We start from the raw sequence: 25,027 nt of genomic DNA, 5'->3' as shown, positions 1-25,027 counted from the left end.
CAAAGTTCTAGCCCAATGCTTCCTGGACTTCATCATTTCCAATGCCCTGGACCAGCTCATTCTTACCCCCACTAGAGGAAGCAACATCCTTGACCTGGTTATTACTAACATGGACAACCGTTGCTCTACACCAGTAGTCATTTCCTCCCTGATTAGATCCGACCACAAATTAATCACCATGGAAATCCACATCTCACCCACACTCCCCGCAAAAGGTATCCACCATGAAAAACTTCTCCAAAGCTGACTCTTGGCTCCTAAAAACAGAGGTGGCTAACTTCACAACACCCATGTCAATGGAAAATAGATGCATGACTGCTGAATCCTACACCAATGCATTGTACAAACACGTACATAAATGCATGGAACTAGCCATACCCAACAGAACCAAGACACCCCCCCCCCCCCCAAAAAAAAAAAAGGAAGCCATTCTGGTGTTAACCTGCCATTAATAAACTCTACAACAGAAGGAAGAAACCGTTGCAGAAAAAGGTGAAGTCCCAAGACTGGAAAAATTCCCTTATTAGCCTCATCAAAAAGTTGAGATCCCTCATCAGAACTTCCAAAGCCAGCTATAAAGGCAGAATTGCGGCAGACACTAAAAACAACCTCAAAGCCTTCTGTAGTTATATCAATGATCTCCATGGCAATTTCCAGATTTGCTCTGAGTTACTGCACAATGGTGGTACTTATACTGAGCCAACAGATATTGCTAACATACTGGCCCGACAGATTCAGTGCCAACCTTATCCCCCCCCCCCCCGTGGACCATTCTCAATACCGGAAGACCGCCAGACACCCTACATTACTGCAGCACAGGTTAATGCTGCATTGTCCAAGGCCAAGAATGCAGCTTTCATGGGACCCAACAATATCCCTGGATGTTTTCTACATGAATTACAAAGTGAACTGGCACCACATCTGTGTGCTCTGTTCACTCACAGCGTCACCTTAGGCTTTGTCCATACCAAATGGCGCACTGCTACAGTTATCCCTCTCCATAAAGGAGGAGCGACTACAGACCCTGGAAATTATCGCCCATTAGCCTGACGAGTCTGATATGTAAGGCTATGGAGCGCATCATCATGGACCTAATTAACAAGGATATAGGGAATCTCCAAACTCTAGATCCCACTCAGTTTGGTTTTTTTGAAAGGTAGATCATGCCTGCTCAACCTGGTTGACTTCTTTGAGTCCGTCACCAAAGAGCTGGATGAAGGCAAGGCAGTTTGTACAGCCTACTTTGATCTGGCCAAGGCCTTTGATACCATTCCTTACTCAGGAATTATTGATAAACTCAACAAACTAGGCATTGGGTTGCAAACTGACTCACAGATTGAACCCACAGTGTGAAAGTAGCGGACTCCAAGTCAGACTGCCAACCACTCATGAGTGAAGTCCCATAGGGATCGGTCCTGGGTCCTCTCCTGTTTGGCATCTACTTCTCACAAGTCCAGGCCAACACGGAGGAGCTCTGGCTGACCAAATTCGCAGACTACTGCAAGCTGGGAGCCGTTATTAACTCCCCATGTGATGCAGGCTTCCTACTGAAAGGCCTCACTGAGACCAATGACTGGTGTCGAAACCATTGCTTTAAGCTTAATGCCAAAAAATGTCCTCATCCCCTTTGAGAAAAACTCAGTTCCCACTAATTACCACATCGATGGGAGCCCTCCGAACACTGAAGACGTTCTACGAGATCTTGGGACACAGGTTGACAGCAACCTCTCCTTCGACCATCACATTGCCACTGTGGTCAGAAAGTCATTCTATGTGGCACATCTCATTACCAAGGGTTTTGTATCCAGAAAGAAAGAGGTCATAGTTTCTCTCTACTCTTCCCTCATTAGATCAGTCCTAGAGTATAATGCCCCTCTTGGCATGTACCTCACTAGACACCTGCAACAGTTGGAGAGGCCACAAAAGTACCTCACAAAGAGCATCCTAGGCCTTAAACACATGCCCTACATGGACAGACTCAAAAAAACTCCAGCTATTCTCTGTCTCATATCGTCTGCTAAGAGTTGATCTCTGCTTGACTTACAAAGCCATGTCTGACCCAGCTCTGTTAGAAATGCTACATCTGAAGAAATCCCAATCCCACCGCACCACACACTCCAGAGACCTCATTCTCATTACCACAATCAATAGAACATGCTGGAGGGACAGGTTCATAACCCAGAGACACTACCCATGCTTTCTAATAGACTTTCCATACATGTCAAGCAGAGCACCTCCCTAGTCCTCAAGCGAAATCTTGAGTGGATGGGAAATAGAAAGTTCACCCCAGGAATCACTCCAGTGGCTCTACTTGATAGAGGCACAGGTTATTCTACTACATATTAATACAGCTTGTCTTAATCTGTAATTTTCAGCAGCTGACTGATTTCTTAGTGCACAAGTTCCTATTGCACTGTGTGATTCTCACATGAATAAGAGGATCTAGTTAGTGTAATGTATATATAATACTGTTAGTATAATATGTATATATAATATATAACATGTCCTTTATTGTCAGGAAATGTCAGAGAACTTGTTTTACTTGCATCTTTTTGTTCTGGCTGTAAACTGTTTGCTCTTGTTATAAATTGACCTGAGGGTGGGAATAAAAACTAATCAAGAACTAGAGATGCTATGCAGAGCCAAAAACTTTTTCACTGATTCAACTAAAACTACGCTTTCCACTACTCTCCTTCCCACACTTCTTTATGGCGCTCCCATCTTTATTGACCTCCAGGTTCCACAAAAATTAAGTGCTATGACAAAGTTGCTACATTTGCAGTACATACCCCTTTCAGAACCCACCTCTGTATAGCACTGAAAAGACTTAATTGGTTAGAACTGCTTCCTCGACTATCATATACACAACTTCTTGCCACCTATAAAGTTATCCAGCATCCATCTGCCGTCAACCCTACTTCCCATCTTTTAAAACTACTTTGAAGGACTTCCTAGCTGAAATCTGGCTTTGTTCTTGCTCATAACCAGGATAAACTATATCCCTAAATGTGAACGGGTACCTTTTCATTCCTTATACCTCTTTACTCTCCCTTCTTCACTTACTTCCTTACTGCTAATTCTCTTCCCTGACTTTCTCTCTTAAGTATACTATAAACCTGTTTTCCCCAACTTCATATTGCAGTTCCTATTTGTATTAAACTAACTTGTCTTTATTTTCTCTGTAGACTGTCTAAAATTTCTCTAAATATTAAATTGTCGTATATCTTGTATCAATTCTTAATCAATATTTTTATATTATGTCTAATTTCTTATAATTATTTAAACTGCAGATGTTTTTGTTTTATTTTTAAATGTTTTGTAATAATTTGGAAGTTTTCTTCCTGCGCCTCCTCTTAAAATGGTCTTCTACCCAGTAATCACGTGTCAATAAATAAATAAATAAATTAAATGGCAAAACAAAAATAATGGGTTGTTTTGGTTTGCTTAGACATTTTAAGTATGCAGTATTTAAATTTTAATTCAAATTGTGGTTTACATTTCAGAACAATTGGTGATCGAATTGGTGAAGCTAAAGCTAGTGGTAATCTTGGGAATACCTTAAAAGTGTTGGGGAAGTATGATGAAGCTGTATCCTGTTGTCAGAGACATTTAGATATCTCTGCAGAACTTGGTGATAAGGTAAGAGTCATCCTCAGTGTTAGTGTACAGCAAAAGAACACACCCACACACGTGTGCACGCACCTTTTTTTTTTTTTTTTTTTTAATTTGGAAATATTTAGAGCACACTGGTGCACATTGGCATATTAAAGTATAAACATTGGCATATTAAAGTATAAACTTTGATCTGATGCTGTCCATGTCATAATTAATCATGAGAGAAAAAAACCCAGAGAAAAAGGAAAACATTTTTACTTATCTTAATACAGGAAGCTTGAGCTGCAGGATTCACATCCAAGCAAAGTTGAGGCAAATAAGATATGAGTTTTGTGGGTAGCAAGGGGTTTTGTGGATCTGCCGTTTCAGTTGCTGGCTCAGATGCAAGACCCATCCGTAGTGAATGACACTGGATAGATCAGATTCCAAGTTATGGTAAGTATATAACTTTTTTTTTTTTTTATGTCATTTATACTTCATAAAAATCACTTGGACATCTCTTCAGTTTGATGACATTTTCTTAAATAGTTTCTTATCCTTTACCAATCTTTCCCTAGCCTTTTCTTCAAAATCTTAGAGATGTGTAATTTGTCTTTATTTTTCCCATGCAGTTTTAACTTTGTAGCCTGTTTTGTAGTTACTGTTCCTTTTGAAATGCCTTCTTTTCCCCAGACCCATCATGTTTTCCAAATCCAGCCCATAGGTAGAGGGGCAAGGTATCCTCTTATGATATTGACCCAGGACTGATTGGTAACGTTGGAGGCTGGTGGGCTGGCCAAGGGTTGTATGCTTGCCTATCTTAGGGGTAGGATATATTTTTTCCAACACAGTACCACTTTCTACTGCCCTGATAATGAACCAGGTGACCTGGATTTCATTAGTAGCTTTGATGCCTGAGGTACTGGCACAGGTGGGTGAGCATGCTCATCCTGGGGCAAGTGCACACAGGCCCATCTCATGGTAGATAAGGGAGGGAGCAGCAGTGGCTTTATCACAATGGATGTGGGCAGATATGCCAGCAAGTCCCATTACAGATTTGCCCCAAGGATTGTCAAGTTTGGGCAAGGGGCAAGGAAAGTTGTGACATTAAAAAAAAAAAAACCTTGGCACAATGTGACACAGCAGTAGAATCCTCAGTTTGTTTATTAGCCCTGGATGTGAATTAGGTTCAACCTGGGTTTGGCCTTGGGAAGGTGAAGGCTAGTCCATTGGAGATGGTAAATGAGAATACCTAGGAAAGAAATAAATGATCAGCTGTGAGAGTTTAAAAGTGTCTTTTGTTAAAGGAGAAAACCTGCTGTTTAGTAGGCTGGAGAGTAGCATAGGTGTCTGGTGAATGCATGTGTACATATAGAGGAAAAAATGGATGCCAGCGTCATGAGTGGGGAGTGCCATTATTATAGATTGTCATTGCATGTCCATCCCTTCTGGGATTTATAGGGCAGTTAAGAATGGATGACTGTCTGGGTTCATCGACATGCCCCTTCCCCCACATGAAGATGAATTAATGATCTGAAGTAGTTAACTTCATTTGTGCATCAACCTATGGGTCTTCGGATCCATATCGGATCCGAGCCGGCAGTTTCCAACAGCATAGATCCGAGCTCTAAGCTCCTCCCCTACCCATAATCCCCTGCCAATCCTACCTGACCTCAGCTCTAGTTTGCCGCGGTTTCATCTGGCAGCTCGATCACTGAGTTCCAGGCCTTAGCGGTTTTCTGTGAGAAAAATTTACTGTTTTTCCCTTCCTCTCTCTATTTTCTTTGTGTGTGTGTGTGTGTGTGTGTGTGTTTTACAGGTCCCTCTTAAAAAATTTAAACCTAGCTGTTAAATTTCTTATATTTTCTTATATCTTCTTTTAGCTTTCCTTCCCCACCCTCGTTAGTGCATTAGGGAGTGTGCTGTGTGTTGGGGCCTAGCATGTGTGTTTTCTTTCGTTATGTCGGAGGCCCCAAAGTAGTGTTCTCCAAGTGTACCTAGTGTGGCCATAAGCTATTCCCAGCGGATGGCCACACTTGGTGCGTGTTGTGCCTTGGGGTTGGACACCTGTCTTCAGGTTGCTCCATTTGTGCGGCGTTCAACCCCAAGGCACTTAAAGACCAGAGGGCTAAGCTGATTCTGGCGGGACTACTGCCCCCGGATTCTGCTTCGTCCTCCGGTCCCACGGTGGCTCCTGCCACGGCTGCGGCTTCTGCCACTCCTGCCTCCCTTCCCCTGGCCGGGACTCAACCTCCCGCTTTGGGCCAGGAGGATAGGGAGTCCAGGAAAGAGAAGCGGAGGGAGAAGCACCACAAGCGGCGGGCCGAGATCTCATCGGCCCCGCCGGCCAAGCGGTCTTCTCCCTCCAGGACTTCCGAGCCTTCCCCACCCAGGTCTCCTTGTTTTTCACTGGGAGGAGGAGGAGGCCCAGCCCTCGTCGAGGTCATCGAGGCAGCACTCCCGTCCCGCCTCGGTGGCCTCATCCAGATCCACCCGAAACCTGACGCAGACTTGGACCGGATGATGAGAAGATTCCTCCAGGCCCAGCTGCAGATGGGAGTGCTCCTGCCCCCCCCTCTGGGAGGGGGGGGAGAGCTCGACCCCATTTTTTGCCCAGATTGCTTCTTCGCCGACCCACTTCCCGGGTTTGTAGTCTTCGGAGCCTGGTAGCATCGGCGCTGACAGTATCGGGTACTTCGGGGCCGACAGTGCCCTCGAGTTTGTCGGGCCCATTTTCTTCGGATCTGAACTCTCTGAGCCGAGAGCTGAGCTTCGGATCCGAGGGTTTCAGTGGGCCTTTGGCTCTGACCAGGTCAGAGCATACTGGACTTTCGGATCTGACCGTGTCTGCTCCGAGGGAAGGTCTGCTCTCGGATCCCAGAGAGAGAGGCTCTCCTTCGGCATTCGACGTTGTGGAGAGGGTTCTGTCGAGGGATTCCAGACCCCCGGCCTTGGCTATGGCTCCACCCTGCACTCCATCTCAGTTGGGTCCAACTTCCGTTACCCAGTCCCAGGGACAAGCCTGCTCCAACATCCCAGGTCATTCCGTTGGAACATGATATTGCTGGTGAGGTCTCCTCGGACAGCCCCCCCCCCCCCGAGGAGGTTACTCGCAAGTGCAAGAGGAGGCACTTGGACTCCCCTGTATCCTTGATTGAGGACACAGATTTGGAGGAAGGGGAAGGCTCCCCAAGATCACCCCCCGAGAATGTCTCATTTGGAGACATTATGGAGATCCTCAGGATTAGGGGGGGTGGTCTGCCCCAAAGCCTACCTCTGACGAATCTGTGTTCCTGAAGGCATTTGAAGCAGGCCCATCTATCTCTTGGGTGTCCCCTCCGGCCGACCCCCTGGTAGATTTGATCACTACCAGGGCATGGAAGGAGCAGGACACTGTGGAGCCAGTCCCAAAAAGACCTGATAAAATACTTAGCCCACCCTCCGACAGGTCACATTGGAGTAAGGGAACCCCTGTAGATGCCATGTTGATGGCGGCGGCCACTAAAAGGGAATTAGCCCAGGAGAGCCCCTCGGTCCATCCTCCAGACAAGGAGTCGCGGTTGATGGATCGCTTAGGAAAGCGGGTTTTTAGTTCAGCTACCTTCCCAGTGAGGTCACTGAACTAGATGGCACACGTCATACGACTGCAGCGAGACCTTATCAAAGAGTACACTGCGTCGTCCACTGAGTCCATGTCGGCTGAGGATAACAATTGTACTCTTCCCGAATGGCCACTCTTAGGTCTTTTTCGAACACCTCTATGTGGCTACTGTCCCACACCATGGAGGGGGCCGCTAGAGCTAGCAGAGCAGGCGTTATGAAGCGACAGGCCTGGCTCCGCCACTGTAATTTCGCGGAACCCTTTAAGGCGTCTTTCACTAATGCCCCTTTCGATGGTTCTGCCCTCTTTGGCAAAACTGTACGCAATACCTTGGTCCAGAGCGAGAAGGACGGGAAGACGTCTGCCGTCAGAGTCCGCTTCTCTGCTCCCCAGAGGTCCTTTTCCAAGAACCAAAAAAGACAGAAGAAGATGTGGTTGCGGAAGTCGCAACAGTCCCGTTTCGCTCCGGACCTCCAGTCCTTCCACGGCAGAGGAGGACAGGGTGGACGCCACCCTAGAGGCAGAGGGGACCCGAAGAACTTTGGGTCCAGAGAACCGTTCTCTGACCGGCCCACGCAAAAGCCCTGATGGGCTACCCGACTGCTCCACTGTGGAGGCAGTCGGGGGGCATTTTTCGAGGCACCTAGCAGCTTGGGAGTCCATCACGACCGACCGCTGGGTGCTTCGCATCATATCCAGAGGTTACCAGATCCCATTCTCTCATTCCCCTTGCAATCCCAGACACCTCCCCGACGTCCCACCCGAGCAGAGGAAGGTTGCAGCCGTAGAAATCCAGCGGCTGTTAGAAAAAAGAGCCATCCAACACGTCCCCCCCAGACCAGTACGGATTGGGCTTTTACTCCAGGTGGTTCTTGGTGCCAAAAAAGACGGGGGACTTCAGACCGATCCTCGACCTATCCCTCTTGAACTTGTCAGTAACCAAGGAAAAGTTCCAGATGGTCACGCTTCAATCCATTCTCCCCCTCCTGCGGGAGAATGACTGGCGACTGGATGTGCTCTATAGACCTCAAGGATGCGTACTACCACATTTTGATGGACAGACGATCCAGGAGGTTTCTCCACTTCCGGCTAGGAGCCATCCATTGCCAATTCAGGGCCCTTCCCTTTGGTCTCACCACAGCCCCCAGGGTGTTCACCAAAGTTCTGTCGGTGATAGTGGCCCACCTGTGACTGCAGGGCATTCAGGTTTTCCCATACTTGGATGACTGGCTCCTGACTGCCCCCACAAGGCATCTACTCTGCATAGCCAGAAACTCCTTTCCTGATGCTGTTCCATTGCTGGGCAAATAAGTTCTTTTTGAGGAAAAATAGTTCAGATACTATTTTTGATGTTTAAATTTACGTCTGATGTAAATCTTCATTCATTCCTTACTGATAGGACTTCGCTTCCGTCCTCGGAACCGACATGGCCAGCCAGAAACTCTCAGCTGAGATATACCCCCATTGCCCCTCTCATAGTCTTTTCAGATCTCGTTTGCTGCATTCCTCGTCAGACGTGCCAAGCCTTCTCTCAAGCTAAGTGTAGCTTTTTTTTTGGTTCTTTGTAGTTTTATCGACTACCTTCACTTAGCCATTTTTTTCTTCTAAGGTTATTTCTTGTTCCTAAACACCATATTTCCTGACTAAACCCTACCCACTACCTTGGTAGCTCTTTTGTACCATTGTTGGTACTACTCCTTCTTCCCTACCTTGGTAGGCCCTTCTCTTACCTTTTGCTATTTCTTAGTACCATTGCTGGTACTCCTTCCTATCTGTCTGTGTCTTTCGGCTTTTCCCGGTTAGGGGGTCGCCACAGCGGAACTCCGGTCCGCTAATGATTGGTAGTTGATTTTTACGTGCCAAGTTACCAGCTCTGATGCACAACCTTCAACGAAGGTACGCCCATTCACGCATGTCTCCACGCAGAAGACGTTCTAGCTGCGAATCGAACTGGAGAATCGAACCGGACAGCATCTTACTGTGAGGCGACAAAGCTACTGCAGCACCACCACTGCGGGTGTCCTTCCTAGCTATCTGTATATAAAAAAAAAAATAGAGAGAGAATTTCACTATCCCTCCTTACTTTAATTTCTTCTTGTTGTTTGGTAGATATAGTTTTATTGTTGGATATTGTACTAGTGTGATGTTCTTAGTGTTTCACTGTTGCAGTCATTACATTTGTGTAATCTGCTGGTAGGTTGCCCTCAGTCGGCCTGAATTCCAAAGTTTTGAGTCCTGCATCGGTTGCTGTCTCCTCTTCCATGACGTCAGGTCGTCAGGGGTATAAAACATGCAGCCGACGCCATTTTCTTAAGTCTTTCTTGCCGCGCGGTGTCCGGAGCAGAAGCATTTTGCAAGTGCTGGTCGGCCGACTACTGAAATATTCGAGTTTGAGTTTCAGAACCAAAGTGTTCACTAAAGCTAAGTACCCCATTGGGGAAATTTTTTTCTTGCTTTTTACCGATGTCAGATATTAGTTGTGGAAAGCAAATACCTCATAAGGATGTGTCCATTTATACTGTATTCCTTGTCTAGGCCCTGTTTACAACGTGCCTGGCTGTCGGTTTTGTGCTAGATTTAACCAACACACTAACCGTCTGTATATTTTTGCATCAAAGTATTTTGGAAACCGATTTAACTACCCAGAAATGTCTGATAGTAGTCCGACTACTGGAGTATATAAAAAACGCAAAGAAAAAGAGAGAAAGGCAGTCGAGATCCAAAACCAATGACGAAGCTTCTCCTAAGCCAGTTGCCTGTTCGCCGGTACTCAGTGAGGCGCTTTCGCAGCCCCTGATACCTGCTACCTTCAAGTCGCAGACCTCTACCGACACCCGTGTGGTGTCCGGCATGCCGCAAGAAGCTCAAGGTATTGGACCGACTGATGTATCTCCCTCTGATGGGTCTGGAGCCGCTGAGCAGGCACCAGCTTTTGAAGGTGTATTCAGACCTCAACATTTTTGTATATCAAACCGACGAAAGCTGCAAAACCAAAGACAAAAGCAAATTCTAAAACTAAAAAACTGATGCATGAGCCACGTGCACAGGCCTCTATGCCTAAATAACAGATGATCAAAATGGCTGAAGACCTTATTACTTTGATCAGGGGTACCCATCCCCCTCCTGATAAGAGGCCTAGGCAAGACGCTGATTATGAATCTTCAGATCAGGTTTCTATTTCTTCTGATCAGGAATTATCTATGCCTCCCTATGAGGATTCTGATGCTGAGGAGTCTATTCATCTGCATCTCCTCCTGAGGATTATTTATTTAGAGAAACCTTGCATACTTTGAGGGAGCATTTTCAGTGGGAGAGTCAAGACTTCTCAGAATCAAAAAAGAGGCTCAGGGATTTCCTTCTCCTTCAGCACAGGCCTTTAGCCATTCCCCCTGTTTTAGACATTGTGGATGATGTGTTTTCGGAGTCAAGCTTGACCCCTGACTCCTTCCCTCCGGCTCCTAGTAAGCCTGACCGATATTACAGGGTCCCGGACTCACATAAATTTTTATTTAGAAACCCTGCTACTGATCCTTAAACAATTTCAGAGGGTCCAAAGGGAGTTAAGGCCTCAACAGCAAAAAAGCCTACCCCCTCTGACAGAGATTCAAGGGCACTGGACAGATGGGGAAAAAAGGTTTATACATCTGCAACCTTGGCAGTCAGGGCCTTAAACTGTCAATTTCATATGCTTAAGTACCAACAACATGTTATGGGATTGCTGAAATAGAAAGTGATGTTGATTTCAGAATGTGCAGAAAATAAAGAATTGCAGGAATTATTGCATGCAGCTGAACAAGTTGGAAAGCATACTTTGCAATGTGGTTTTGATTCCTTAGAGGCCTCTTGCAGGGTCGCAGTTACTGGATCAGTGATTAGGAGGCATGCCTGGTTAAAGGAACTAAATTTGCCTGATCATGTTAAAGCTAAATTGCTAGATGCACCTTTACAGCATGATTCTTTGTTTGGTATTAAGGGAGAAGAGGTTTTAAAGAAAATGGAGGAAAAAGCTAAGTCTATGCAAACTGTTAAAGACTTCTTACAAGTGCAGCCACCAAGATTCAGTAGACGCTGGCCTACAAAAAACTGGTCCTTTCCTGTGTCAGACAGAGCTCAAAGGGGCAAATCCAGACGCCCAAAGGGTTCCAGATACCAGGCGCAAGATTCATACAGGTCAAAACAGTGGGGCGCTTCCACCTCCAAATCTGGAGGAGATAAAGCGAAAACCTACAGAAAGCAATCCCAATGACTTCCCTCTGCCTACACCAAGCAGTTATCTTTTGGCAGCACCCATAGGGGGAAAAGTAGCACTTTTTGCTCAGAATTGTCAGTTAATAACCCAGGACAAGTGGGTACTAAAACATCGTATCACATGGATATAGATTCCATTTCCACACTCTGCCAATGGCAGATGGTTGGCCAGATCTGCCAAAAAATCAATGGGCAGAGGCACAGAAACCGGTTACGTCCCTCATAGATATGGGGTCCATTCAGACAGCACCAGAACAGGAAAAAGGACAAGGTTTTACTCAAGACTGTTCTTGGTACCCAAAAAGGACAAGGCCTGGCAGCCAATACTGGATTTATCGATTTTGAACACATACCTGGACATTCCAAAATTCAAAATGCTGACTTTGCAGCAGCTTCTGCCCATGCTGGGCAAGAATGCTTGGCTGGCGACTTTAGACCTAAAAGAGGCATACCTGCATGTCCCAATAAGGCAATTGTGCAGAGGATACCTCAGATTCAAGGCTGGACAAATGCATTACCAATTCTCTGCATTGCCCTTTGGCTTATGTACTGCGCCCAGGGTCTTTACAAAGTGCCTGGCACCAATAATTGCATTTTGCAGACAAAAAAGTATACAAATATATCCTTACTTGGATGACTGTCTCATTCAAGCAGAGAACAACGACACTCTTCTTCGACACCTGGCGTTTGTGAAAAGGCTTCTAACATGCCTAGGGTACACAATAAATGAAAAGAAATCACAACTAGTACCCTCTCAAAAGATAACATTCCTGGGTTCAAGCTTGAATATAACTGCCCAGATGGCTTACCTCACGCCAGACAAGCAAAGGCAACTGACTACTTACTTCAAACTGATGGCTACAAAATCCCAGTCTTCTGCAAGACAAATTCTGCAGGCTCTGGGCTTCATGGCATCCTGCATCCTACTGATTCCATATGCAAGACTGCACATGAGGAAACTTCAGTGGTGCCTAAAAAGTTTATGGAGTCAACATTCTCACAGTCTGGAAACAATAATTCCTCTCATTCCCTGCCTGCAACAGGAGTGTCTGTGGTGGGCAAAGATGTCACCAAAACATGGGACGCCCTTCACTCTACCCCCTGCCAACCAAACCATTATAACAGACTCATCAGATTATGCCTGGGGGGCCCATGTGGCAAGAAGATGCATTTAGGGCATATTATCACCAAAACAAATGCATCTACATATCAACCAGAAAGAGATGCTAGCTCTTCAAAATGCCCGAACAGCCTTCAAGGACTTGCTTCATCCAGGACAACTACTGATAAAGATGGACAACACCACAGTCATGTGGTATATAAACCAGCAAGGGGGCACACACTCATACCCCTTATACAGATTAGCCATGGCTCTGTGGGATACAGCTTTGACTTACCAAATACATCTTTAAGCTCAATTCCTGCCAGGAAAACAAAACACTCTGGCAGATGATTTAAGCAGAAACCTTATGGATCCTCACGAGTGGAAATTAAATCCACAAGTCTTCAGCATGATAACAGAGAAATGGGGGAGCCCAGACATAGATCTGTTTGCCTCTACTCAAAATTGTCAATTGAAACAATTCTGCACAAGGACTTATCACAGACAAGCATGGGAAGTGGACGCCTTATCCTTCAGTTGGAAAAACCTATCAGTTTATGCCTTTCCGCCTCTGCCTCTTCTCCCCAAGGTCTTCCTAAAAGTCAGACGATAAACCAAAGATGATACTATTTTCCCTGGACTGGCCCCGCCAATACTGGTACCCAATCCTAAGGAACTTGTCGCAATACCAAGCTTGGACCTTACCTCAAAGACCACATCTACTGTCCCAGCAAAACAATCAGATCCTGCACAATCAACTACAGACTCTGAACCTGGCAGCATGGCTGATCATGTAGTCATACAAACGACAACTCTCAGTAAAGCTGTGATGTATGTCATTTTGGAAGCCAGAAGACCTTGTACTAGAAAATCTTATGCTGACAAATGGAAGAGATTCTGTGCTTGGAATCAAGCACAAGGAACTGATACTGCAGAACCAAATATTCCTCAGATATTGCAATACTTAACTGAGATGCTTGACAAAGGCCTATCTTTCTCATCAATTAAAATCCATGCCTCTGCCATTTCGGCTCATTACAATACAGAGCCACCAATCTTTTCTCATCCTTTACTAAAGCAGTATCTTAGAGGAACCAAAAATTTAAGGCCTCCTAGAAGATCACCACTGCCTGCATGGGACCTCAATTATGTGTTGGAAAAGCTCACCCTGCCCCCATTTGAACCAGCTGCTACCACTGATGTAAAGTTCTTATCATGGAAAACAGCTCTGCTACTAGCAATTACTTCAGCAAGAAGAGTTTCAGAGCTACAGGCCCTCATGGCTGTAGAGCCTTTTATCATATTTTACCCAGGCAGGGTATCTCTGAGGACAAATACTACTTTTATGCCTAAGGTGGTTTCCAGTGTGGCTCTTAACCAAACAATTCATCTGCCAACCTTTTATCCAAATCCGCAGAACAAGGGGGAGAGAATTCTGCATTCCTTGGACGTACACAGACAGCTAAGATTCTACTTAAGCAGGACTAAAGCTTTAAGAAAAACTGAGCAATTACTAGTGACATATGCTGCAGGATCAGAAGGCAAGGCTATATCAAAGCATCCAATTTCAAAGTGGATAAGCCACTGCATCCGTTTCTGCTACTTACACCATGGTAAACCTGTGCCCCAAGGGCATTAGGTCTCATTCCACCAGAGCTGCAGCTACTTCAGCAGCCTTTTTAAGGGGAGTACCAACCAAAGACATTCTAGAGGCTGCTACTTGGAGTTCTGTTCACACCTTTAGAAAAGCATTATCTATTGCCTCTCTACTCTAAATCCAGGGCAGGCTATGCCACTGCAGTTCCGCAGGGCCTTATAGCCGCTCCTAATGCTGTTTAGCTCCAGCCTCCCAACCATAGCTTTGGGATTCTACCCAAATGTAATGACTGCAACAGTGAAACACGAAGAACATAGTACAGTTGTGTACAGTTAACATAAATGTAGATGTTCAATTGTATTCACTGTTGCAGTCCGGGTTACCCACCCGCCATCCCCCTGTCATTCTGGAGTTTATCTTTCCTTAACTATCTTCTACAACCTATGTGGTGTATTTGCTTGTAGATGAAGGTAAAGTTTATATTGATGCATGTATATATATATATATATATATATATATATATATATATATATATATATATTTTTGCTACCTTCTTGGGGGCACAAAAAACTAAAGAAAATGGCGTCTGCTGTATGTTTTATACCCCTGACGACCTGACGTCATGGAAGAGGAGACGGCAACCGACGCAGGACCCAAGACTTTGGAATTCAGGCTGACTGAGGGCAACCTGCCAGCAGATTACCCAGATGTAATGACTGCAACAGTGAATACACTCTAACATCTACATTTATGGTAAGTGTACACAACTGTACTTTATAATGTCGGATAAAGCTAAGCTTGGGTACAAGCAGTGTGATAAGTGCAGGCGTAAGATGCCAAACTCAGATGGTCATGCCCGGTGTGTTTATTGTTTGGGTGTTTACCACATTATCTTGTGACCTTTGTTCTAGCTTCAGCAACCGTACATTGGCTGAACGTAAGAACAAGCTTATTCTGAAGGGTATGCTGAAAACACCCTTCTCGGAGGCTTTTTCTAGGTTGGAGGTCTCACCACCTCCTAAGCATAAGGATGTGAAAAAGCATAAAGACAAATGGAGTCGCTCTGTTCCGACATCTCCGTCTTCTTCGGTACCGAGATGACACCAGGCTTCTCCCACGCCATCGGCACAGACAGCTTCAGCACCAGGGTCCCTGTCTTCTCCCTCTGTGCCGACCTTGATTATGACACTGGCACCTACCACTGTACCAGCATGGGCACCATCCCCCTCGGTGCCGACCTTGATTATGACACTGGCTCTTACCACTGTGCCAGCATCAGCACCATCCCTGGCCACAGTGCTGATGTCTTACACTGCTCCACTGATAATGACACCTGCGGTTCCGAAGACTGAGCACCTTGCCAGAACCAGGCACTCTTCTTATGACCCTTTTTTGGGTCAACAGTTCAGTCCATTTATTGAGAGACCAGAGTCTCCATTGGCAGCTTCCTTCAGATCCACCAGAAGTCTTTCGGAACAAGATGTATTAAGGGTTGTGGAGCAGCTTTTTGCAGCTAGAGGATACTGACCCCGACTAGGTCTTCCTTCCCTGTTGGAACGGAAGCTCTCACGGCGTATTCACCTGTCTATCCTCTTCCGACCTCCTCTCTGATCACGGAGACTTCAGTACCGATGTCCACCCCAGTGCATTTTGTGTCTGCTCCGACAGTGGAGGCTTCCCTTTCGGCACCAATAACTCTTGGTGCCACGGCTCCTTTGGAACTGGTGCACCCTCGGAGCAGTGATTGGGGTGTCGCCACCGTGACACCTAGTTCGGTGCAGATTTTTTTTCTGTGGCACCATCTACGGTCACGGCTCTCCTGGCAGCTGCCGGTCCTCTCGGAACTCCTCACCTGGAGGCGGGCTCCCTGGGGCGGGGTGTGACCTCAGTCCAAGGTCATCCTTCTTGGTTCCGGGCTCCCATCCCTCCTGAGGTGGGCCTGCTTTCCAGGTCATGGAGAGGGTCCTCTGTTCAACAGGCTTGCAGTTGGCACTGGAACCAGAACCCCCCCCCCCCCTAGCATGCAGCTGTCCCAACCTCCTACTCTGGGATCTCAAGCACGTGAGCTGCAAGACCTTCCCTTGAAGGGGAACTCTTTCCGGAGTCGTCCTCAAAGATCCCCACTGGGGAGCCACCCTGGAAAAAACTTTGCAAGTGGAAGCATCTTGATTCCCCTGAGGAATCCATCACTGAAGACACTGATTACAATGAGGGAGAAGGGTCCCTACGGTCTTCCCCGTGAAGACATCTTATTTGGAGACATTCTCTAGATCCTTAAGCAGAGGGGAGACTGGAAGCCCTCCAACCTTTCGGAGGAATCTGTGTTTTTGCAGGCTTTCCGTGCTCAACCATCTACTTCCTGGTTGACCCCACCTGCGGATGAGCTCATTGGGCTTATTGTGCAGCATGCCTGGAAGGCCCCAGACAACATAGAACCTGTCCCCCGGAAGCCAGATAAAAATTTGTCCACTCCTGAAGACCAACCTAACTGGTCCAAACAGCTGCTAAGTAGATTCCATGAACATTGTAGCGGACACCAAGAGGGAACTGGCAGAAGATAGTTCCACTGTTCTTCCCCTGAGCAGAGTCCCGGGCTATGGACAGACTGGGGAAGGAGACGTACGCTTCAGTGACCTTTGCCATTCGGTCACTGAATTACCTGGCACACTTTACTCGCCTCCAAACTGGGGAAGGAGACGTACGCTTCAGTGACCTTTGCCATTCGGTCACTGAATTACCTGGCACACTTTACTCGCCTCCAAGGAGACCTAATCTCTGACATTTCTGCCTTTTTGGCGGGAGTACTGCCTGAGGAGGTTCGTGATACTGTTACCTCCCAGCTAGCTACTCTGGAATCCATCTCAAACTCCTCGATGCGCTTGATTTCTCACACTACTGAGGGGGCAGCGTCATGACACGGCATGCTTGGATGCATTTGTGTGACTTCGCGGACCCCTTCAAATCTTCCTTTGTCAAATGCGCCTGTTGATGAATCTTCTCTTTTTGGTCCCAAAGTAAGAGAGAGAGTATCACGTAGTGCGAAAGATGGAAAGACCTTTTCTGCTGTGGGCACATGTTTTTCCACCCCTCCCTGAGATCCTTCTCCAGGAATCAGAGGGGAGGAAAATTGTGGTTCAAGAAGTCCCAAGGATCTTTTCGTGACACTTGTGATGAGCAGTCCCCCTAAGGCAGAGGTGGCAACTCATCTGGAAGACGTCCCTTTTGGGGCAGAGGGGTCCGTGCAACCTGGGCGCTAGGGACTCCTCTGGCTAACCCTTACAGTGCTCCTGAACAGTGGCCCGATTGCTTTCCTCTGGAAGCAGTTGAGGGACGATTCTCTCTGCACTTACAGGCCTAGCAACTGATAACAATGGATGTGTGGGTGCAGAGAATAATATCCAGAGGCTGTCCATATCCCTTACAGTCATACTCACAGACTCGTAAAACCAATCTCCGATGTTCCACTCGGTCAGAGGGAGGCTGCAGCCTTGGAAGTCTAAAATCTGCTAAGAAAGATTCATCCATCCAGTCCCACCAGGCCAAATAGGATCCAGGTTTTACTCTAGGTTCTTTTTACTGCCAAAAAAGACAGGACACTGGAGACCAATTCTGGAGCTCAGCCTACTAAAGAAATTCATCAAACCTCAAAAATTCTGGATGGTCGCGGTGCAGTCCATTCTCCCCTTTCTGGGAAAGGACAACTGGATGTGCTTTATAGACCTCCAGGACGTGTATTACCACTTAAGGATGGACAAACACTCCCGGAGATTTCTTCGCTTTCGGTTGGGAGCCAATCACTACCAGTTCAGGGTACTGCCCTTTATTCTCTCGACAGCCCCAGAGTGTTTACCAAATATATGTCAGTTGTAGTAGCTCGTCTCCGACTACAAGCATTCCAGGTGTTTCCATATCTAGATGATTGGCTCCTCACCGCCACGACCAGGAACATTCTCATTCTAAGTCTCTCTTACACTTAAGGCGTTGCTCTTCGTCTAGGTATCACGATCAATATGGAAAAATCAAATGCGTCTCCAACAAGAACATGGAATTCATTGGAGCGATCTTTGACACAATGTCCTGTCAAGCTTCCTTTCTTCCTCACAGGCTTTCAAAAATAAGAAACCAGGTTCAAGTCCTCCTTCCACAGACATTTGTGCCAGCATGCCTTGTAGTACAACTGTTGGGCTTTATGGTAGCAACCATTACCCTAGTACCAGTGGAGAGGTTGCACATGAGACTATTACAGTGGCTCCTTTCATCACAATGGTCAATCTTAAGCCACCCACTCGGCCACATGATGCACCTTACAAACTTTTGCAAGAAAGAAATACTATCGTGGATGAAGCCAGAATCAAATCTTTGGTGTTGACCATTCTGTCTCCCCCAGCTAATGGCCACTGTGACTAAAGACGCTTCCCTGTTATGGTTGGGGGGGGGGGGGGCATTTCCAGGGAAAGACGGTCCAATGCACCTGGTCCACCATAGAGGCCAATTTGCACATAAATGTCCTGAACTGAGGGCAGTTCTCTTAGTGTTGCAAGCGTTCCACACATCCCTTCCTTCCGGGACCATTGAAATTCAGTCGGACAACATGTCAGTCGTCTGGTACATCAACAAAGAAGGTGGAACCAGGTCTTACCCCCTGTGTCGGGAAGCCATGAAAACATGGCATTGGGTGATGGCTTCCAACCATTTTCTCATAGCAATGCACATTACCAGGAGTTCCAGTCTTATTGCAGACAATCTGAGCAGGAACATTTTGATGCCTCATGAGTGGTCCCTCAATCCAATAATAGCGGCTCAAATCTTCCTCCGCTGGGGCAGGCCTTGCTGCGACCTGTTTGCTTCACCCCTAAACAACAAATGCATGAGCTACTTTGCCCTGATCCCCCCTCAGGGGGAGTCACCGAGGGGTGCTCTGATGCACGATTGGCCCCCGGGTCTACTGTACGCCTTTCCCCCCATTTCCCCTCATCCTAAAATTTCTACAGAAAGCTCAAAGGTTGAGAAGCAAACTGATCCTCATTGCCCCTTATTGGCCCCGTCAAGTCTGGTTCCCAATCCTTTGGCCTCACCTGATTCACAGCCCGTGGATCCTGGATCAATCTCCAGGACTGCTGTCCCATCCTCAGGGAATGATTCACCCCATTCTCCACAGCCTCAAGCTCACAGCTTGGTTTCTCCAAACTTGATCTGAAGAGACTGAGAGGGGCATTGTGGGTAGGACTTAGCTGTGAGTTTTTGGCTGGCGTGAGCTTGGTACTGGCCATGTCGGTTCCGAGGACGGAACCAAAGTCCTATCAGTAATGAATGAATGAAGATCTACAACACAGAAGGAGCATTATGGTAAGACATAACTTATTTTTCCCTGTTCAGGAAAATATGTTTTAAGGTAGTAATATGTAATCTAATCTGATGAAGTCAGCTTTCATTTTGTCCTCAACTGTTGGGTCCGGATCCAATCCTCTGATCCATCTCGTCCGTTACTATAGCCTATGGCTACCTAAAAGCTTTCAAGCTCCTCCCTACTCCTAATGCACCACCCCCTAACATACCTCAGACCTTTTTTGCCACTTTTGTGAAAGAGACCTGGTCATCTCAGCTCTCGAGCTTATTTTCAGATAAGTGATTTTTTTTCCTGGTTGTTTCTCTGCATTTATTTTTATACATAGTGTATCCCTTGTATATACCATTGCTGATAGTTTTGTAATTTTTTCCCCCCACTTTATCTTTTCAACTTCTATTTAATTTTTCTTGATACACTTTGTGTACTCTTGCATACCATTGTTGGCACTGTTTTCCTCCGTTACCCTTAATCCTTCTTAGTTTAAAAAAAAACATTTCTTTCCTCTCGTTTTTTCTTGCCTAGTTTAAAAAGTGTCTGAAAAAGGGCCTTCAGGGTTTAGAAAGTGTAAGAAATGTGGTCATAAGCCTCTGCTGTCGCATAGTCTGGGCCCAGAACACCTGAACATTGATTGTTCCATTTGTAAAAATCTCAACCTGTGAGCTATTGCGGATCATAAAAATAAGCTTATCTTAAAAAGTTTATTACCTACTGCTTTTTTTTGGAAGCAATCACTGGGGCTCAACACCCTAAAGTTACTTCTAAGGAGATTTCAGAAAAGTCACATAGACCATCTGAATCATCCAGTCTGTCGTTGACAGAACCGCCAAAAAAACATAAGACTGATCTGAAGGCTTTGAATCACAGCTGGCTCTCTTATCTCCAAACACTTCTTTCGATCCAAGTTCATCCGATCCAAAGCTTCTTCCGAGAACTCAGTATCCCAACCGTTAACTCAGTGCCATCTAGGGTCCCATCTCTGTTTTTGGAAAGAAAACATTCAAAATCTCCATCTGTAACCGTCTGTCGTTCTTCTAGGAGTCGCGCCAAAGTGGATAGGATGATGAGATTTCTCTTGGTGCTGATACAGGTGGGGGATGTTCATCGTGCATACAGCTGCAGTCATAACAGATGGGTTCTCCTGCTGTCAGGTGGGTCCTCGGTCGGCCGAATTCCAAAGTTTAGGTCTGGCGTCTGTTGTCGTCGCTTCTTCCCTGACGTCAGAGCGACAGGGGTATAAAGGAACCAGCCGACACCATTTTCTTCACTCTTTCTTACCGTGCGGTGCCCGAAGCAGAAGCAGTTCGCAAGTGCCGGTCGGCCAGCTCCTGAGATTACGAAAAATTGGAAACCGAAGTCTTCTTAAAAGCCAAGTACCCCGTTGGGGAAACTTTTCTTGCCTCAGACCGATGTCAGACAAAGTTAATAATTTTATTTCTTGTGGGAAGCAAATACCGCATAAGGATTTCCATTCCCTCTGTATACCTTGTTTAGGCCCAGACCACGACGTCTCTGTCTGTCGCTTTTGTGCTACTTTCAACAAACGCACTATTAAGCGTCGGGCGGAGTTCGCCAGCATCATTTTGGGAAAGCATTTAACTATACTATGTCGTCGGATACTCCGACTCCGGTTATGTCTAAAAAACGCAAAGACAAGGACCGACACACGAGGTCCGCGGCCTCTACCGACACCACGCCAAAGCCGACTACACGTGGTCCAGTTCTCAGCGAGGCGCCTACGCAGCCCCTGACTACCGACGACACTTCTTTGGCGGTGTCCCCTGTGCCCGAGGTCGCAGGCTCCTCGGCCCACACCCCGACTACAGATACCGAAGCCACTCTTGGTGTTGAAACTCAGAATGTGGACAGGTCCGCCTCCACTCAAGGTGTCTACAGACCTTCCTCTTCTTTCTCCATCAAGGCTTTCACAAAGTTTAAAGCAACCTTGCACTCTAAGAGACCAGCTACACAGGGCCCATCTCCAGGCCCCATGCCTAAGAAACAGATGCTTAAAATGGCTGAGGATTTAATTACTCTTATCAGAGGTTCTCAGCCCCCACCGGACAAAAGGCCCAGAGTGGAGGAAGATTCCCCCTCCTCTGATCAGGGCTCCATTATTTCAGAGCACTCTGATCAGGAACATTCTTACTCCCCTTTTGAAGACTCTGATGCGGAGGAGTCCATCCCTTCTGTCTCCCCCCCAGAGGATTACTCATTTGGGGAAACTTTGCATACCTTAAGGGAACACTTCCACTGGGAAGACCAAGATTATTCTGATTCCAAGAAAAGGCTCAGGGAATTTCTCTTGCTACCTCAGCACAAGCCTCTGGCTATACCTCCTGTCTTGGACATCCTAGATGATGTTTACTCGGAGGCCTGCCTTAACCCGGACTCTCTACCTCCAGCTCCAGTTAAGCCTGACAGGTACTATAGGGTTCCTGACTCGCACCAATTTCTATACAAGAGCCATGCTGCTGACCCAGAAACCATCTCACAGGGCCCCAAGGGAGTTAAGGCGCTAAAGACACTCAATCTAGCCGCATGGAAGATTCCTTAGCATCACAACAGGCTCTACTCTCCAAGGAGGTGCAGGATGTCATTTTGGAGGCCAGAAGGCCATCAACTAGAAAAGCTTACTGCGCAAAATGGAAACGTTTTTGTGTCTGGAATGAGAAAAAGGGCCAGGACCCTGGAAAACTGAATTTACCTCAAATACTACAATATTTGGCTGAACTGCTAAGCAGTGGACTTTCTTTCTCCTCCATCAAAATCCATGCCTCAGCCATTTCTGCAGAATACAACACTGATTATCCTTTATTCTCTCACCCTCTATTAAGACAGTTCCTCAGAGGGGCTAAGAATTTAAGACCTCCAAGGAAACAACCAATACCTGCTTGGGATCTTAATTACATTCTGGAAAATCTAACCTTGCCTCCCTTTGAGCCAGCTGCCTCATCAGATTTGCAATATTTGTCCTGGAAAACAGTTTTCCTTCTGGCTATCACTTCAGCTCGTAGAGTTTCAGAACTACAGGCTCTCATGGCTGTACAGCCTTTTATCATCTTCCATCAGGACAGAGTTTCCTTACGAACCAACCCGTCCTTTATGCCTAAAGTGGTATCCAGGGTAGCTTTAAATCAGGCCATACATTTACCTACTTTTTATCCTAATCCTCAAAACAAAGGTGAGAGATTACTGCATTCCTTGGACATCCACAGACAACTGCGTTACTATTTGGACAGAACAAAGCCTTTCAGAAAATCAGAACAGCGCTTTGTGGCCTATGCGATGGAAGCTCAAGGAAAGCCAAATTCCAAACAGACAATCTCAAAATGGATAGCCCACTGCATACGTTTTTGCTATTCTTTTCATGGCAAAACTGTACCTACAGGCATTAGAACTCATTCCACCAGGGCCACAGCCACCTCTGCAGCCTTCCTCAGAGGAGTTCCTACCAAGGATATTTTGGAAGCAGCCACTTGGAGTTCTGTGCATACCTTCTCCAAGCACTACAATCTACCATTATACTCCAAATCTAGAGCAGGCTTTGCCACTGCAGTTTTGCAGGGCATTTTGGCTCCTCCTAGTTCCACCTAGTGCCTACCACCCCTTTCTTAGCTTTGGGATTCTACCCATCTGTTATGACTGCAGCTGTATGCACGATGAACATAGTACAGTTTTGTACCTACCATAAATGTAGATGTTCGAGTGCTAATACAGCTGCAGTCCAGGTTTCCCTCCCTCCTTCCCCTCTTGGGACAGGCCTATAGGCTAACACATCCTCATACTACTTGATTGGGGTATTCATTTATGATGTATTTGCTTGCAACTTCTGTATTTTGATTATATTGCACTGCATTATTACACAAATTTATGTATTGTCTTCCTTCTGGGGGCACCTGACATCTGGGGCAAGAAAAACTTAAGAAAATGGCGTCGGTTGGTTCCTTTATACCCCTGTCGCTCTGACGTCAGGGAAGAAGCGACGACAACCGACGCCAGACCTAGACTTTGGAATTCGGCCGACCGAGGACCCGCCTGACGGCAGGAGAACCCATCTGTTATGACTGCAGCTGTATTAGCACTCGAACATCTACATTTATGGTAGGTACAAAACTGTACTTTCTCCCAGCTGTTACACTTTCGGGTTAGGAAACCTTGGATCTGAAGTAGTTAACTTCATTTGATCTTCAACCTGTGGGTATCCGATCCGTAACAGATCCGAGCCTGCAACTTCGCAAACATCTGCTCAGAGCTCCTCCCCCTACCCATAGTACACCACCAGTACCTTCCAACCCTCCGATCTCATTTGGCGCGGCTTCCAACACAACATGATTCTTGAGCTCCAGGTTGTGCGTAGGTTTTTTGAAGAGATTTTTCCCCTGATTATTAGTGTTTAGTGTGTGTGGTGGTAGCATAGGATGTCCTTCAAGAATGCAACTGCAGTCTTGACATATGAGTTGTCCTGCCTCAGGCAGCCCTTCGGTCGTCCGGATTCCAAAGTCTGGGTCCGGCGTCGGCTGATGTCGCCTCCTCCCTGACGTCAGAGCGGCTGGAGTATAAACGCATTCACCGACGCCGTCTTCTTCAGTCTTTCTTGCCGCGCGGTGCCCGAAGCAGAAGCAGTTCGCAAGTGCCAGTCGGTCAGCTCCTGTGTTTTCAGTTACCGAAGTCATCTAAAAGCTAAGTACCCCGTTGGGGAACATTTTTTCTTGCCTCAGCCGATGTCAGAAAAAGTTGAAAAAGTTAATAATTGTTTGTCTTGTGGTAAACAAATACCTCATAAGGACTTCCATTCTTACTGTCTCCCTTGCCTGGGCCCAGACCACGACGTCTCGTCCTGTGCTGCCTGTGCTTGCTTTAATAAGCGCACACTCAGGCGCCGGGCAGAATTTGCCGAAGACATTTTTGGCGAATCTTTCGCTTTTATCATGCCGTCAGAACAACCGACAGCACAATTTACAAAAAAACGCAAGGACCGGGACCGATATCCTCGACCCGCGTCGTCCACCGATACCACGCCTAAGCCCTCCGCGAGTGCATCGGTCCCTTTGGAAGCGGTAATTCAACCGCCCCAGGCCAACGACACTGCTTTAACGCGTTCTTCGGTCCCGGAGATTTCAACGGTGCCGGTTGTTGATTTTCCTCCAGATACCGAAGCTCTAGATTTACCCGACACCATTCCTGTGGACAAGGTTACCCCTGCACGTGGGGCAGCTAGGCCTCCAGTATCTATGTCCATCAAGGTCTTTGCACGTGCTAAGGCTGCCAGCCAGGCCAAGGCCCATCCTAAATCTACTTCTCAAGGCCCCTCTTCTGATAGACAGATCATGACTCTTGCTGCAGATCTAATCTCTCTTATCAGGGGTTCTCAGCCGTACCCAGACAGAGGTTCTCAGCCGCCTGCAGATAAAAGGCCTAGAACTGAGCAGACAGACACCCTCTCTTCAGAGGAAGCCTCTGGGGATTCTGAGCACTCAGATACCCAGGAAGAATCCTTCCAGGCCTATGAGGACTCGGATACTGAGGATTGAATTCCCT

At 46.7% G+C, this 25,027-nt stretch overlaps 1 protein-coding gene across 3 annotated transcripts in view; it reads left to right on the top strand.

The window, feature by feature from the left end:
• The window catches only part of GPSM2 (G protein signaling modulator 2), a 1,691,855-nt gene that overhangs the window by 119,266 nt on the left and 1,547,562 nt on the right, over window positions 1-25,027 (top strand). For all 3 annotated transcript variants that reach the window (XM_044086064.1, XM_044086062.1, XM_044086063.1), the window contains exon 3: window positions 3,504-3,639. In XM_044086064.1, coding sequence (XP_043941999.1) covers window positions 3,504-3,639 — 136 coding nt within the window. The remainder of the gene's footprint in view (window positions 1-3,503; window positions 3,640-25,027) is intronic.

The sequence above is a fragment of the Protopterus annectens genome, chromosome 10.part0, assembly GCF_019279795.1.
Source record: "Protopterus annectens isolate FY-2018-M chromosome 10.part0, PAN1.0, whole genome shotgun sequence".
Taxonomy (NCBI): domain Eukaryota; kingdom Metazoa; phylum Chordata; order Ceratodontiformes; family Protopteridae; genus Protopterus; species Protopterus annectens.
Note: the sequence above shows the minus strand (reverse complement) of the source record. Positions and strands in the feature narration are given on the sequence as shown.